The sequence below is a fragment of the Clinocottus analis genome, unplaced genomic scaffold (assembly GCF_023055335.1).
Source record: "Clinocottus analis isolate CAN_PGR_092001 unplaced genomic scaffold, fCliAna1.0.p SCAF_8, whole genome shotgun sequence".
Lineage (NCBI taxonomy): Eukaryota > Metazoa > Chordata > Actinopteri > Perciformes > Cottidae > Clinocottus > Clinocottus analis.
Window position 1 is genome coordinate 10768008 of NW_027176240.1, and position 17943 is coordinate 10785950.

Sequence of the window (17943 nt, forward strand, 5' to 3'; positions counted from 1 at the left end):
TGTATGTTGGAAGGGATTTAATGACGAGGTTGAACCTGCAAATAGAAATGAGTGATTTTAACAAAACATAATACAATGTACACACTTTATAATGATTTGAATTTGGCAAACATAAATGACAGAAACAAAACAAACCGGACAAGAGTAATATAATTGGTTCAGTCAATTTATTAATAATTGAACAAATCCTTGTGTATAACATATAGTCTGTCTTTTTTGATATCTTCAGGTATTTTATATAATCATCTACATTTTACATTACAAAATGTAAGTATACTTTGTTTTAGTCGCAAACAAACTCTATGTCAATCCTCACAAATATAAATCTGTGTTAACCAACAGCAAAAAAATATCAAAGCCTTCAGCTGAGGGACTTTATGATTCACACACAATCTCGTGCTCTGCGTCGGTTGTCAGATCAAAAGATCGTAACTGTGTGTACATAGAGGGGTCAATGCGAATGGCTTATCAGTGCAGTGTCCTTTGTACTTCTCTAGCCTTACCAAGCAGAATGTATTAGGTCATGCTGTGTGTGTGTGTGTGCATGTGTGTGTGTGTGCTTGTTTGACGGGAGGTGGTGGAGTGTTTGTGTGCGTCATATTGCTTTCCTCTTTCATATATTTCTCTCCCTGTTGTGTTGTGAATGTACCTGCCAAGATTTCACAACACAGAGTCCAACCAGAGCTGCAGCTACCACTTCCATTTAAAAAAGGATCAAATAAGTATTTCATTATTTAAATAATAGATGATTTCTAGAACTATTGCTTCATTGTTTCCCTCAATAAGTGGCGTCTTATTGTCCCCGCCATGAAAACTGTCGCCTTGTTTCGGTATTTATTGCACTTATCGCTTTTTCTCAACTGAAGAAGTTAAAACTTTAGATTCATTTTTTAATTTTAAATCACTCAATATTTCAGTAAGTCACTCACTAAATCTTTGTAAGGAGAAGTTACTGCAGATCTTCCTATTCATGCATTTCTTTACTTAAGCATGCATATGGAAAAATAGGGCTTTACAGGTGATTATTCAACAGTAAAAGTAGCATAAACAAACATGCAAGTTGCGACTACTCTTTGCTCGAGAATACTCATAAAATCCTCTGGATCCCCAGACCCGAACCCTAAAATCCCTAGCTTATTTTTAATTGGTGTATAGAGTTTTAGTAAGATGAGCTGTACATAGAAAAGTAGCTAATGGTATGAAGATGATTCACTCTCTCTATACTGGATGAAAACAAACAATAGGCTCATGATTTTTTCAGAGGTGGTACCATAAAAGGAAAAGATATATAAGGTTTATTAGAAACACTAAACTGTGTCCATACAGCTACATATGCAGTGAGAAGGGAATGTTTAAATGGGAAGATGTACTGTAGGTGTGGAGGACAAATGCATTAACGTGGGAAGGCGAGTATGTGGTAGCCATATACACTATGTAAGATGACTTATATTGCTATCTTCAAATTACTTTTAGTAATTTAGCCACTTTAATATAAAAATCAGCTAACAAATTGTGTTATTTCAAGCACAGGTATTCTCAAAATTGAGCAAACCCCTCTGAACTTGCTGAGAGGTCAGTCAGTGTATACAATAAGTAGTCATTCAAGCTGAGAATTTATGGCTTTTGTCATAATTGTGTTCTTATAACATGGCGTAAAAATTGTGCTCTTGTCTTGTGGCTTTTTGTTCTTAGCTGATGGCTCGTGTGTCTGGTGTTGGCAGTAGGTGTCATCCTTATGGCAACATTAGGACAGTTCCCTGTGCAAACAACATTTTCATTATGTGGGAACTGCCTCATAATAACAAATAATAATTAAAAAAAAGCTCCTGTATTCACTGTTTGATCTCATGAAATGTTAAAGCTGTCTCAGAAATGACCTATAATGTCCATATTGAGAGTCCAGATGGTTTAAATGAGAGGCTTCAACTTTAACCTACAGATAAAGCAAGATTTCCCCATTTTAAAACCTCCATGCAGTCCAGTGTAAGGCTGGATAAATCCAAGACTATGTTGTTTAGATTTGTCCAATCAAGTTTTTTTCTGATCTGTCCCAGATATTATTATCAGCAATCATTTTTAGGGTGTAAAGTCCGGCAGCGGTGAGACAGAGTGAGCCAGTGGGGACCTGAGTGTTACTGGTGGCTACATCACATGAGATGCCTCAGCCTCCTGTGAGAGCTGTGTCAGAGCATGGAGGGAGTATATGAGGGGGTGGTTGCTTAATAAGGTGATTCAGTGAGTGATGAAGAGTCAGGAGCTTCATCCCTCCTCCTCAGTGTCATTGTGCTAGCTCGTCACTGGTGGCTGCTCTGAACCTTCATCCAGACTCTTTTCTCCATCCCGAGACTTTTTCCTCCTCTTGTTACCTAGAAACAGAGGAGAAATTCAGGCCATCAGTGGTTAAAACATATCATAACCTGGAGCTGCATCAGCTGGATTCTGATATCATCATTCTTACATTGTCTTTCCTGTGATTCTTTTGAAACTACCTCACATTTTGAAGTAACATTAGTCGCACTAAGCAGCAAAGCTACTGCCCCAAAAAATACATTGAAGTAAATGAGTCATATCCTCCCTAAACAGTTTCGTCTGCAGGATCATTTGAAGAGGAGTAGGTTGCGGCGAAGGCCACGACACATCACTTGTTGCTAAGATACACCTGGCTCTGTTTCCTCTGACTGACAGAGGAGTTAGGGCACATGTGACGACGGTGTGTGAGGGGGTGCTGCTGCATCTGTGTTCGAGACAAATTGCTCACTCAATTTACGCAACAGCTTCTTTCCAATGTTCTCCTCCGAGCTGGACAGAGACAGAGAGCTGATGAAGGGAGAGGTGGAGGGTTGAGACTCTGTAGGCACGTCTGAGAGAGAAAGTTTAGGAGACAGAAGAGTTAGACAGGAGCGTTGATGGAAGGAAATAACCCACAGGCCTATACGCTGGTATGTACTGTGAACAGCCAACAAGATAGTTGGTTCAACTACTTTATTCTTAAGAAAACTGAGTAGAGCTAAACGGGAATATAAGCAGGAAACAACAAACATCTCCTGATGGGGAACACTGTGTTCATACTTCTATAACCCTTAAAATATGACACAAACATTTAGTGCAACAGTAGAAACAAGTCATAAGCTCAGCGATGTGACTCAGTAAGTTAAAGACCAATCTCTATCCAAAGTTTATATTATATTTTCATTTCAGCTGACATTAACCACCATAAGCTAACAAGTAAAGCAGTAGCAGCAACACTCTTCAGTATATTGAATTGAATGAGGGGGTTCATCACATCTTGATAAACTGTTTGTTCAAGAGGACTAATTTGTTCGTAATGTTGTCTTTAAATGTTTCATAATTATTTGCCTAAAACACTCAGCACTGTCATGCGCGTTTACCAAGATTTACCCCCGTTTTTTGTTTTTTTCTTAAGTTTTAAAAGTGGAATTTCTGGATATTGTGTGTATTTCCAGAGGAACCTATATATTCAACAAAAATCCCTGTCAAGTTTTAAGACACGATTCTATGGGATTCGTTAGCCTTTTCTCCGGTCAGGATGGATGGAGCAGCACTCACCATTCTCTCCATAGCTTTCCGGCCGGTCCTCATGGATGTAGGGAATCTCATCCATGCGGAGGAACACTGTATCATTTGGACTCCTCTGCCCATCAGATTTACTGCCTGTAAAGAGTGAGTGAGAACAATCAGCCTGAAACCAACCGCTAGCCACACAACAGCAGCTGGTTTGTAGCTCTGCCTGTAGAGGGAGGTAAGGAACTTTCTATTTTTCAAGCAATGGGCAACTTGTAAGTTTAAAATGTCAATGGCTTAAAAGTATCAGGTTTAAATTCCAAATAAAGATGAGTTACAAACAGCTGAGGTTTAATTGCTGAAAACTGCTGTGTTGTGATTGAACATGAAATATGGCGGTATGGGTATATAACTGGATGCTACTCTTTTATTGACAGCCATCTGTCCAGTGATTTTTCTTAATGACACTTACACATGCCAACTGGGCGGCGTGTTGCACACAGTGTAAGACAGCTGGTGTGTGGAAATCCTTTAAGCCTTCAACCAGTACAGATTGGATGATGCCATGTTTGCACCGGTTATGTGAGTCACTGGGTGTTTCAATGAGAGGATTCATTCTTTACCGATTTAATAAATCTAAAGAAAATAGATGAAACTTGCTTTTCGGACAATGTTCAGGGTCTGCTCTTATTTTCTTTTTTTTCATTTAATTAAATTATTCAGATTGGTATGAATGGCTTTTTTTCATGTTCATCATGAATCTCTCCTGTCAGACAGGTTTTTGGCCCTGAACCCACAAAGCACTTCAATCAGTGTCTTTCATCCTTTGAACCTCCTCTTTCTTCCCCAGTGAACCTCTCCAGTGAATCATGAAATTCATATTGCGTCTCATGGAGCTAGAGCATCATTTGCTCTTATCAGAGAAAATAACTAAAATGCTAAAATAAAGTGATGTATTTCAGAGGGAATGGAGGACGCATTGTATCACTTTTACTCCATATATGGGTTAATCACTTCAGTTATATGTGGATTAAGGCTGCAGATAGCTGATATTTGAGTCAACCTTCATGCTAACGCCAAAATGTTTCCTTCAGAATTCTATTATTGTGTGAAAAAACCTCTGAAACAGCATCTAGAGTTTAAATTATCTCCATTGGAATCTGATGAAATGATATCAGTCAGTGGCTCATCAGGAATTAAACCTAAATTATGTTGTATCAGTAAACCGATTAAATAAAAGGACATATTATTAAATTGACTAATCATTTTAGCACTTAAACCAACTCACCGTTGTACATATTTACACTTTGCACAGTTAACTTATTCAACCGTTGCATACACTATACTTACGGACGATACGGTTTCTTTCATTGAGCTGGGAGGTGTTGCGAAGGCCACCGTGGGGATGCAGATGTGCAAGGCGTGCCAGCCCCAGACGAGTATGTGTGTGTGTGAGGGGCAGTGCAATGCTGTGTGAGCGGGCCTCTGGGACCCCGGGCCTCCCCTTAACCCCAGGATCCATCGGGTCTGGTGTCTGGGGGGAGCTGTCCATCCTGGTGGCCATGAGGGCGTTCTGGTAGTGGATCCTGGTGATCTGCGGGGACATAGAAAGCAGGTTTAAGACCTGTGTGGCCGGCTGTCGAAGTCCAGAGCACGTGGACAGGATGAAACACGGGCCGCTTTGGGGAGAAGAGGTGAAGGGAAAGAACTCATCCATCATTTAAGGCTAAAATATTCATGGTTGAAATAGAGCTCAATTATCCCCAGTGATTAAAGGAGAGAGGGTGCACGGAGGGCAAAGCCAGAGACAGTGTTCAGTCAGAACCACAGATTAGAACATATAAGACAAATGGAGTTTAAAGTCCCTCTGTCTGCTTGTGCTCCCAATTTTCTTCGCTTTCATTCTGCATGAAATTATACATTTATTTGAAGGTTGTAAACAGCGGTTGATGCTTTTTTCATCCAATTCAGTGTTGTGTGAGAGCATTCGTGTGTGTAACCTTAATAATCTGCAGGTCCGTGAGCTGCCGGACGGAGTAGTCTGGTAAGTAGACCCCTCCTCCTGCAGTGAGCTGTCCCACGCTGCCTCCACTCAGGAGTGAATCTGATTGGTTCAGACCGCTGCCTCGGGAACTATACCTCTGACCTGAACAGATCAGAAGAAGAAAACTTACTTTTAGCTGTGTATTTCTGACATACATTATCGCTATGGGTCAAAAACTGTGCAACTATTTAACGCAGACAAATCTATCAACATCCTCAGATTATATTTTTTCCATTTTGTATGTATAAATAGATGTGTTTGGCTCTGTCCTATTTATTCTATATTAATGCAAATGAAATGATACTCTAACAACAGGTGCGCGCACGACAGTTCTGTCGTCATTTTCAAATTTTTTGGGAAATTTATAAAAATGTCGTATTTCGTATCGTATTTCTCTTCTCCAGTTCTCTTTATCAATATTCCCGGACTTGAATTGGGCCAATCTCGTCATTACTTACATACTGGCCAGTCCAGAAAGTTAATGTTGACATGACTTGATAATATTTTTTAACACAGTTCCTTGACAGACCCACACATACAACTATACTTATCAAATACATTTTCATAAATGATATATTCACTGTGTTGCCATACCTAAAGAGATATTGTAGTGCTTTAATTACTTTTAATTTAAGATACAAGAGAGCAGGTCAGCCATTATGGATCTCCAATGACCATACTTTTAAAAGATGATTGATGGTGTGAGACAAATACTTTGTGGGCATTTTGTTTTGTCCGGCTTTTCCATTGACCTACATTCTGATTATGAGCATTTGAGCACTGCCGAGCTGAATGTTGGAGAGCAATGACAGCAGAGAGAGTGAGAGAGAGTGCTAAAGAGTACATCCTTGATTCTGTAATGTCCAAAGGAGGGATTTAAAAATATTTAATAAGGGCTTCCATTTGCTTTAGCTTACCCAGAACACCACATATATGCAAAACATGTAAGAGAGAGAGAGAGAGTAAGAGAGAGAGAGCTTTCTGCTTGCTCTGCAGTCTTAGATGGATTTCATATAATCCTGTGCAGGTCATGTCCTTCCACTGGGAAATTTTCTTTTAATTACTTACTTCCCACAGCTGCGGCTGCGTTTGCAGGATGACACTAAACCGACGCTGAGTGGGATTTAGACCAACACTGCATTATTTACGATTATTATTACTGACCTGTCCCTGTTGACATCACCCTCAACATCAGCCTCCGTGTGATATTGATCTATATTGCTTCATGTGCTCTTACTTACCAACAATAGGCAAGGGCATGATGAGTGCTGGCATGCCATAATAGGAAAACGCTCCATTTTCAAAGCGAAGTGCCTCCTTTCCTATCTCTACCTCCACCCGTCCCTGCAATGCCAAAAAAGTCATTTATAAACATTAGCTAGATGCAAATGGTGTCATACTTTAATCATTACTCATCTAATGGAACCTCCCATTAAATAAATATGCAACCAACAACTGTGATTATAATATAAATATACACTACAAGCACAGAAGGGATTTCGCTTTATAATTCATCTGCAACTTCTGTCACTTGTATTACTGTCTGGTTTCAAAAGCAGCAGAAGAGGGATTTACCTGCAGAACAAGCACAAAGTAGTCCACAGGTTTGTTTCTCTGAAAGAGGTAGTGTTGAGGAGCGTGTTTGTTCTTGGGATTGAACTTGAGCTCCTGCACAATGCTGGGATGTTTGATGAGACGCAGCAAGATCTTCTCTGACAGTTGGCACTGCCTAAAAGGCTCCACCTCTACAAGATATAAGCATATAGACACACACACAAACACACACACAAATGCAAAATTACACGTCCTGGTTTTATACTGCAATCCACTCCGTGCACCCATATATACGCTGCATGCTTAAACACATACGATGCTACCTGTCGCCAAGAAGCGGTGCGTTGCGAGCAGCAACTGGGGCGATATTTTCACCTTCAGCTCATTTTCTGCCAGTTTGAAGATAGAGAAATCCTGCTGTTTCCTCTCGTGGTTGGACACACGTCTTTTGGTCCTATTATCAGCTGTGAACACACACAGATCGCAAAATCATTAAAGTGCACGGAAGCCAGCGCCAATTTCATATTTAATATATGCTCTATTACTCTTTTACTAACTATTAGTTTGCCTGAGGTACAGTAGCCTCTCACTACAAGGAAGCAGCAGCTACTTTGAGGTGTCACTGAGCTCATTAGTTGATGCTAACAAACACTACAGATGTATTAGTGAGTTTATCTCTACAGAGCTGCACATAGCACAGGATTATCCACCTCTGATTGATCAATTGACTTATCCTCTGCAGGCACGAGGAGTATTAAATGAAATGCATCCCATTGTAACTGCAGCAAGAACAGCTGGTGCTATAAATGCCTAAAGTGCAAAGTCTGGAGAGATTAACTCCCCTGTGTTATATACACACACATAATTATGCACATGCAGACACACACACAAAACCCGTGTTTATGAGCACCCACGCACAAGTGCACAAATGACTGCATGTAATTAAAATTGTACCACACTTCAACATTTTATGTTCATGGCTTATGGGATTGTTTCTGGAGGTTACTTTCCCAGTTTTGTGCAAATACTGTGGTACAATCCAGTGAGTGGAATGAAAGCACAGACCATCTTAAATATGGAATGACGGGAGTTTGGCATTTGACTTTCTTTCTGCGGAGCGCCTTTCCAGACAATTAAAGATGAGCGGATTATGGTGATTATGTGAAACTGGGCCATTAATTTACATTATTTAATTAAGCAACAGAGGGGAGAGCGTGGGATCAATAGTTTAATGAGAAAACAGGAGAAGAGATAGTGAAAAGGAAAATCTATTGTTCTATAAACTGCTAAACTGATACTTATAAAAGCCCTAAATATTACTATATATTGTATTTGTTGTTGGGTTTAGTGTTTCTCAGTGATGTTGTGGACCACAGAGCCGAACGAACTCTGTCAGCTGCTGTGACAAACTAAGAGAAAATCTATTCAGCGTGGCAACTGGAAATATAATCAAATTGATTCACAGCTAATGCAACAGTGACTTTGGAAAATCAGTGTTTTATAATCAGCTTGTTGATGCATCATACATACTAAACAGGTCTGTCTCATCCACAATCTCCGACTTGATGATCTCTTCTATGACGTCCTCCAGTGTGACGATGCCCATCACTTCATAAAAGGGGTCACCGTCACCTTCGTTGTTCACCCGCTGCACCACAGCCAGGTGGGACTTGCCTGCATCCATCCCAGAAGAAAAAGGGTGAGTTAAAATGTTATCGCAATGTGAGTTCCTGCTAAAAAAAAACCTGTCCAGGCAATTGGGCTGAGAGGCAACGTCACCGGATAAAAATAACACGAGTCAACAGCCTCCAACTGGATCTGTGCGGAGATGAAAATCAGCATTAATACACCAGCTGGAGTGAAGAGGCAATAAACACAGGAGAACTGACTGAAAGCATGACATCATTCCAATGTCAGCATGGCCCCAGCGCGTTTGTGTGTGACTGTGTGGCTCAGACGAAAGAAAGTGGGCATTGGGGGATTAGCCTGGAGAAACTTTGACAGTTTGGAAGTCTCGGGCCCTTACGTAAACACTGGCATTATGCAATCAGTCTGGGGATGCCTGCATCTGCTGACAAAACTGCCCATGCTGCTCCATGCACTTTTGTGAACACGCATACATACACACGCATGCGTACTTTACACATCCATGAGCAGACTCAGCGCCCCCTCTCAGTGAGCGTTAGGCTGAGCATGACATGCCTGCCAGATACAATGACACAGGTTGCCAGCAGCCAGAGTCAATAAAGCCATTGTGACAAGAAGTTAGAGTTGCCCCCACAGTGAAACATCACCGGGAAAGCAGAACAGACTAACCCGAACACATTAGCATTTCCAAAATACACAAATGAGTATTAATCATACATTTCTTCGCATGGTTCTTCTGACGTCAAATAAGTTATCTAACCAACCGTATGACGTCACCAGAACACAAATTTCAACAGTCTCCGACTTTACTTGAACAAAATCAGCTCGTATGAGATGGGCCGATCTAGGCGATCACTGCCAGGGGATGAAATGGATCAAATACTTTAATCCACTGCAACAAGACTCACAAAAAAAGCTGATTGCCTGACAGGCAGCCATCTCTAAACAGGAAACCGTGTGAGATTGGCCGACATGACGAGGTCGTGCTCAGCGCTCAGGTCAGCTTGTCTGAAGAGCTCAGGTGAGTCAGAGAGTCAGATTTGCCATCAGCTGGTGATGTGCCCAGGCACTGCATTACATCATTCATATGTTACATAATACTTTTGCAGACTGACACACACATTTAACAGGCTCATACACACACACACACACACATACACACACACACACACACACACACTTACACGCACACATACACTTACACACACATGCCGGAGGCGAAACTGGATCTGCCGTGGATGTCCTTTTTGAAAACGTTTCTGCTTCACCGGTTTCCCATCCTCCTTCAGTTGATGTGTTGTTTTAGATCGTAATGCATAATATGTTTGCATATAAGCGTATGAATATTTATACTTATAGTTATAAAAAACAGAATGGTTGTCTTCTGTAATTGGTTGGCTGTTAACTAAAAGGTTTTTTTGTGTATTGATAATTATACTAAATTATTTCTTTAGTAAATTTGTATAATACATTTTACTAGTCCAGCACATTTCAGGGAAACATATTCTACATTTTACTCAACTGTATTTGACTTACATAGTTGTGTAATTTTCAGATTAAGATTATACATACAACACATATATTAGTTTATTCAATATGAAGCATATTGTTATTAATTAAGCTTTCCAGCAGTGTATAAGCAGTTAAAATGATTTACACCTTAATCAACTACTAAAACATCGCTTTAGATGCTAATGTCATAATAAATATGACTGTATACACTAATTTACTGACAGAGGCCATTCTGCATCACTTTTTATGTTTTAAGTACATGTTATGTATAATAATTGTAAAGTTTAGTAAGACTTTGACTTATAATGGAGGGTTTTTAACATGTTGTCATCGTTAAGCTATGTTATGTATTATTATAATGCATTTGTTGTCGAGTGTGAGGAAATGTGTAACCTGTATAAACTGAAAATGAAGTTATTGAAAGAAAGGAATGTTTCATCCCCAATAAATCAAAAATATGTACAGAGAATTGTGTGTTGCTGATGATGCCATGAAAGATTACATGCATCATTTATATTAATGCATTTTCTGCCGAACAGCATGTTAGCAGTCTTTTCTCACTTGACATTTTCTCCAAACACAGACCTCAGCCAGCACACCACCCTTCCCAGTGAGACGTCCCCACAGCTCCCAGCGAGGCTTCCTGGGCAGAAGGAGCCTCTAATCCATGCGTGCAGGAGGTGAGAGGGGATGGGAAAGGTCAGAGCTGAATTTTTCATGGCTGCTCTGCAGGTTCGGATGGCGACGACCCGCAGAGTAAAAGAAGCTTCAAAGTCACCGCAGGCTCACAATTAGGTGGACACGCACAATCGAAAGGTGACTTTTCACCTAACCTTCTCCATAAATATCCCACTATAAGGAAACATGCTGCGTCAGACCAGGGCCCATGGATCACAAGTGTCAGAGGTAAGCTATCCTTCATAATCCTGAACAAAATAAAGCTGCAGACATCATGACCTGTAAGTGGCAATCTAATTTATAACCCTGCCAAGATCTCTGCAGTGTCCCCGTTCACATTCTAATCAGAACAACTGCTGCCTCTGACCAACATATTGAGCTCTCTCTGTCAATAAAACAGGTTTACATCCTAATCCCCCAACATAAGCCAATGTCAATGAAATCCTTACATAACAGGCGCTCTAGCCTCTCGTCTCCATTTTAGCGTGTAACACCGGCAGGGGACTATAGTTTGAGTTGTTTGCTGCTCAGCATCATAGTCAATGTTATCATCCAGACTGAATGGATTCCCTGGGGAGAAGCGACACACTTTCATTCTGTGATGAACGGATGCTATCTATCACTGCATGTGTATGAGAGCTGTAATACTGTGAATGCACTTATCAGCAAAGATGCTTATCAGACAAAAGATGTGCTAGTCAGAGAGAGATAGAGATGATGTTCAATACGTCATTCCCTGCACGCTTGCTAAATTCCTTTTTGACATTACATGAAAGTGCAGATCTCGTGCACATAATATAAAAAGTGGAATCAAGCAGGGGCAAGAGGGGGCATGAAAAGTTCACCATGTTGTTGTCATGGGAAAACGACTTTTACGATTACATTTTGAATGTAACCCCACTCTGCCTCTATAACTTCTGGCTGAACCAGACTCACTGTGTGACACTGTATCGTGTTTCACATATGGCTCACTGCTCTTGAGTTCAAAGGGCTTCACTGGCAGGCCCACTGTGAGCCAATGGACTGATGACATTGACTTCTGCACTGAAAACTTTAAAGTCACTTCAAAAAGCGTTGAGCTCCTGGTGGCAAGAGGTGACTTTGAGATCGTTCCAAGAAATACATATGGCGCCTCACACACTCAACACAAGAGACCCACCTCCCTCCTGCAGAGTACTTCTGAGACCTGACCTCTGGTATGATTTAAAGTGGAGTTACCTCTCTTAAATTCCTCCAGCATCACATCCAGTTTGGTGTCACTGAACACGCAGTGCATGGGATGCTTGTAAAACTGAGTAATCGTTTTTAGGGGAGTGCAATCATCAGGATCCACGAAGGCCAGGTCTTTGACCAACAGGATGTCCACGATGTTGGACCTCTCGTTCTCGTAGACCGGAATCCGGGTGAAACCACTTTGCATCACGTCCGACATGGTGCAGAAATCCAGCGTGGCGTCCGAGGACACCATGTAGCAGTCTGACAGCGGGGTCAGCACGTCCTCTACGGTCTTGGTCCTCAGCTCCAGGGCTCCCTGGATGATGTTGAGCTCCTCTTTGACCAGGTCGTGGTACGGATCTGTGACACGTAGCATGGCCACCAACTTCTCCCTGGTGTAGAAGCTGCTGATCTCTTGGTGCAGCAGGATGTCCAGAATCTTTGAGACTGGGTAAGCAATGGGGAAAAACACCAGCATCAGCAGGCGAGTTGCACAGAGGGTCTTGGAGGCGATGGCAAGACTGTGCCTGGATGCCAGGGAGTGAGGTAAAATCTCACCAATGAAGAATATCCCCAAAGTACAAGAGGCAGTTGAGAGAGCAGTCATTCCTAAAATTTGGCACATCCACACTACAAAGCATGTATTTGTAAGCACGTTGCCGAGCACTACAGTGCAAAGGATGTAGTTTCCATGCTTGCGCACCGACTCTATCTTCCGTGCGTATTTCTGCTCCTTCTCTGTGCCACTGTTCTGCAGGACCTGCAGCTCCACGGGGTCCAGAGCCAGCATGCTTATGTTCAGCCCGCTGCAGAGCGCAGACAGTGCCAACAAGAGCACCGAAACACCTGCCTGGAGCCAAACATCTGTCTCTGGAGGTCTCTCTGCCACCGCCAACCAGAAGTCTTTGGTACTGAAGTGTTCCCATTTCACTCCATCAAACGCGCACATGGAGTAGTATTTGATCGCCTCGCCTCTGCGCAGGTCTTTCGCGAGCAGCTCCACCAAAACTGAGTTGTGACTTGAAGCAGATCTGAAAGAGCCCAGCAGCTCGATGTCGGAGCTGCGGGCATTCTCTTCTTCGCAGAGATTCCCCGTGGACCCGAGCCGGCTCTCCGTGTCCCCGCTGCTGTCCGCACCTGGTTCCTCTATGAACGCAATCCACGGTGCGGTGGGAGCGGCGTCGGTTCTGCCGCTGATGTTCAGGCTGTTGGGATGCTTCGTCGCAGGAGATGCGGAGTAGTACACTCTCAGTATGAAGCGGGTCCCTTCGATCGCCCGCAGTACCCCGTCCTGCACGGACAGCTCTCCTCTCTGGGTGTCCTCCGGCCGAACGCCGAGCAGTGCCGCTGTCGAGGCCGGGAGAGAGGAGAGGGTGACGGTGAGAAAGAGAAGAGAAAGCTGGTGCAGATGCAGAATGCAGCAGAGAGTATCAGCAGCATCAGCAGCCATCATGCTGAATGAACTACTGAAGGACATGAGAACTGGGTCACGTGGTCTGCGGATGGGATAGATGGAGCAGCTGGGTGGCCATATCCACGCAGAAGAGGATGTGTACGAGAGTGAGAGAGAGAGAAAAGAGAGGCACCGGAGTCCTTAAATATGCATGACAAATCGTGACGTAGGCCTGTCTTATTTGCTTTTTGCCACATTCTAAAAATAGAAGGCAGGAAATGCCCAGCCATAAATGATTAATGTGATACACGTGATCAAACACTTACAGCTAGACTTTAGAAACCCCTCAAGCATACATACAAGTGCAGATGTAGCCATTATGATGAGGAAAACATATATGTAAATGACCGATGTAGATGCTCACAAAAAACTATTGAGATCATATATCACCGAGTTTTAGGGAACAAAATCGTCGAGCTTTTATTTGTGCGGCAATATCAGTAGTGAGCAGCAAATATTCCACAGCTGAAATGTGTTTTGGTTGTCTGCACTAGATGGCGGTATTATCATCTGTTTCTGAAAGTCTACTAGTAGAGATCAGCCTTGTTACACGAAATACTGTTTGTGTATTTATTTCTTTGTCATACGATATCAATTAGTTTTTCAGAATTTGCATTCCGTAATATATTGAAAAACTGCCATAGTCCCAACATATTTTCAAAGGATACATTTGGATCCCGTAACTTTATAACCACATAACGCTTGTGTATATGATACATAAGGACCGACCTGTTAATGGAAGTACCGCAGATGAGGAAGGCATGTTATTATTAAGAACATGATGAATGATTTCAGAGTCATGAAAATAGATTACTATTGTAGTTATTGCACATTGATCAGCTGTTCTTGAATACACAATGGCCGCTTGTCGGATTTACGAGGGAGGAAACTGAAGGTGAGCATTGAGACCAGGTCTTTAACAATACACGGTATCTCTGCTCTCCATCAGTCACACATTCACGACATTTGGAGAAAAATACTTTGCACACAAAAAGAAATCAACGTGGCCCCTTTTAACGTGTCTTGTCTGCACTTCTGCAACAACAGTATCATCCAATTTGAATATCTCCGAGTTGCTGTCGGAAATGTTCTCTGTTGAAATTCACCGACAAATAAAAGCTACATTTTCTGTTGTATAACATTAGTTATCTCGATATTTAAACCTTGTAGTCGACAGATAAAAAGAAAAAATAAACTTTATTCAACATCGAAAATCAACGAAAATCACCAATATGTGCTGTACAGAACATCCCTTTGATGTGTTTTGATGAAAATATATATTATTATAAACTTATTAAAACATGTAATATTCTATACTGCCAGGTGATCAGTAATGCGTTTCTCCACTGTGAAAGTCTGCTATTGTTACACTGTCGAAATTATGTAATATAATTACTTTAAATACGCGTGTGCTAACGTATAACCAAAGTCAAATCAAATTACCGAGTAAATACTAAATGTAAGCAACACTTATAACATATATGTTTTGATAAGCAAAACGTTCTAAAGTGCAGATACAATAAACAAATGGGCCCCTGAACTCTCGAACATTTAAACAAATTACAATTCTTAAATAATCTTGGTGTTAATAAACAAGTATAATGTTAAATGTTGCTCAGATGTGCAAATTTCAGTCTATGTGTTACTGGTGAAGAGTAAATGAAGATGACACACAGTGTGTAATGTAAAGTTTTCAGGTCTGCCTAAAAGAAAGCATGATTTTTAAATTTGGGCATATTTGGGGCATATGTGCCATTTGAATTTTATCATGTACCAAACTATATATTTCACTTTTATATTACTTATGGTGATCAATACATCCAAATACATCAGTTTTTTAATGAATTTTGATATTAAAAAAAAATATGAAAGAAAATCTGATTTTTATTAATTCATAAAACAACCAATATTTTCCCTTTAAAATAAAACAAGCACACACATTAACAATGATCAAACTGTAAAAACAAAGGTAAGCAGTATTTGCTGATTGTAAAGCAATAAAGCGATTCATGTGTCTGTGCTCTTTTGCTCATATTTCCCTGGTTCTTTGAGGTGGAAGGATTTTGAAGGCATGTGTGGAATCTGTGTGGAACTGTCTTGCTTCTGGGCATCAGGATTTTCTGATAGCACCAAGCTAAGGGTTGCTGGTTCTGGAAACATGCTGATTTGGGGCTGATTTGGGGCTTTTTTTTAGTTTTATACTTTTATGATTATCTTTCTTTCTGTTGGAGTTTTTTTTAAATGGCTGACTAATTCTTGTAGCAAAGGCTTTGGTGTTTAATTTGGTGTCTAACATCAATATATTTTCTTGTGATTTATTTGTTGTATTTGCAAAAAATACAGAAACGCCCATATATGGGTGCCATGGTTTTTAACCTGTGATTTCAAAGGGCATCATTGTTCTTGTTTGAAGAACTGTTTTATGTTCAATCAAAGAGCTTCATTCAGAACAGTTCAAGTGTTGCCTAAACTTACAGCATAATGTTATACGTTGAAAACTACTTCATCTCTATATTTTCTCTTGTTGCACATAATTCCTTTCGGGCCAAGTGGGTGAAAGTCATAGTGTTGCTTTAGTTTTATCCTATCTGTCAGTTCAACGGCAACACATAAATGAAAAATATTCTATTCGATACAAATGCTCTTAACATAACACACCATAATCGGATAAACATTTTGAATATTTTAATGTTTGTTAGAGTTTCGTTTATTTTTAGATTGTTATTAGAAAACCATCCCCAACACCAGTGACGCACCAGATGTGTCATTACTCAGGAACGCCTATAGATATACAACTATTTTTTTTATTTATTTTAAACGTAGTTAATTGATACCACATGTCAACGATGTCTGAGACAGAATGACACCGATCTGCTCTGTGGATGTTGACATAAGGGCGGATACTGAGGACATACCGATTCATCCGTTTTACTGTTAATGTTTTTGTCACAACAGTGTTTCGTAAGTGTATCTGGCACTCAGACGTGACTCTCAACTGCACATTTGCCATTTCACGTTTAATTGAAGAATTATCAGAACACTTCTTTAATGACGCGTCGTTACAAAACACAGCCTGCTGGATTGGTTTAATGCGCTTATTCTGAACTCTTGTGCGTAAAACTTCAAACTTTAACACCTTGGATAATTGTGCGGTTTATTGTATACATGAGGTGTTGTCGGCCAGGAGGAACATATTATGGGCCTTACTCGGTACATGTTCTTCTTTCTCACGTAGTTTGCTGCTCATCTGTTAGACAGCAGTGACCTTAAACGACCACTTCTCGCAACACTGACCGCCCCGCTGAAATCACAATAGACGGCACTTTGTTTGGCGTGTCTTCCTCGCCAGTGCCCCCCAAAAAACATCTGGATCAGTCATATAAAGAGTTTATAGGTGAGCTCCATGTGTAGAAACTTAAATCCCCAATTGGTTTTGAATGTTGTTGGAAAGGGGCCAAACTGAAAGTTGCCATCACCAAATCTCATTGGTATTGAAAAAATGTGCAATCCATCAGTTCAAGTCAAGTCAAACTTTATTTGTATTAAGCACATACCAAAAAAAGTTGAAGAACAAGGGCTGAAGAGGCACAACATACAAAGGAAGGAACACAAAGCAAACATGAATAAGAACAGAATGAATCAATGTCTTACTGAATACTGGTCATATCCCGTTTTGTTTTCCCATCAGAAGACGAGCGGCTGCGTTTCGTGTAACTGCAGATAACGAGTCAGTTGTTTGTCAAAACAAATTACGCACCACAACATGATATCCTGTTGACAAGATTGTATCTTTCCTCTTTTTGAAGTGTGCATTCTTTTGTTCTCTCAAACTGTGTATAAAGGACCGAAGCGCATGATAGACCTATACATTTTCTGTTGGAACATTTTCATTCCCAATGTAAAATGTCAATTGGGATGTATTGTAGCACGATGACCTAAGCCAGTGATCACTTGGCTATTTGCATTTGAGTTTATTTAAATCTGAATTTAGCTGAGTTTAGCCCCTGATATGGCTTTTAGTTTAACTTTATTTAAAACAAATGTTCTTCTCATTTGAGTATTGTACATTTTAATCTCACTCGTGCTTTTCTTCAACTGAATAACATTGTTTCCATAAATTGTGTAAATTCTCATCTCAACAAAAGGAATAGCCAATAGTACTTATTGTTAAAGCAAAACAAAAAAATCTATTTTATCATCAGCATCCTACTCAACACGTAAGTGCATCTTGTTGATACGGAGCACTCTTTGGGTTTAATTTAATTGGTTGAATATAATTTGGTCAGATTACATTTTGGTCGTTATACTATTTGACAAA

General features: G+C 40.6%; 1 protein-coding gene across 1 annotated transcript; it reads right to left on the bottom strand.

Annotated features, from left to right (window-relative positions):
* Nucleotides 1–194: 194 nt before the first annotated feature.
* On the bottom strand, nucleotides 195–13693 carry LOC137780124 (metal transporter CNNM1). The gene is made up of 10 exons (XM_068568475.1): nucleotides 12176–13693; nucleotides 8651–8794; nucleotides 7444–7584; nucleotides 7142–7311; nucleotides 6808–6910; nucleotides 5523–5668; nucleotides 4873–5116; nucleotides 3568–3672; nucleotides 2759–2860; nucleotides 195–2366 (listed from the first exon to the last, which is right to left on the bottom strand). Exons 1-10 carry the CDS (start codon nucleotides 13647–13649, stop codon nucleotides 2287–2289), a joined length of 2709 nt encoding a protein of 902 aa, XP_068424576.1. The 5' UTR covers nucleotides 13650–13693; the 3' UTR covers nucleotides 195–2286.
* Nucleotides 13694–17943: the final 4250 nt, after the last annotated feature.

What these genes read in the sequence shown, in the direction of transcription:
- LOC137780124 (XM_068568475.1), bottom strand. Translation starts at nt 13,649, where the DNA reads ATGTCCTTCAGTAGTTCATTCAGCATGATGGCTGCTGATGCTGCTGAT. An exon ending in GGATGAGACAGACCTGTTTA is followed by an intron (nt 7,585 to 8,650) that starts GTATGTATGATG and finishes GTGTGTTCACAG; the next exon opens with CTGATAATAGGACCAAAAGA. An exon ending in GCACCGCTTCTTGGCGACAG is followed by an intron (nt 7,312 to 7,443) that starts GTAGCATCGTAT and finishes TATATCTTGTAG; the next exon opens with AGGTGGAGCCTTTTAGGCAG.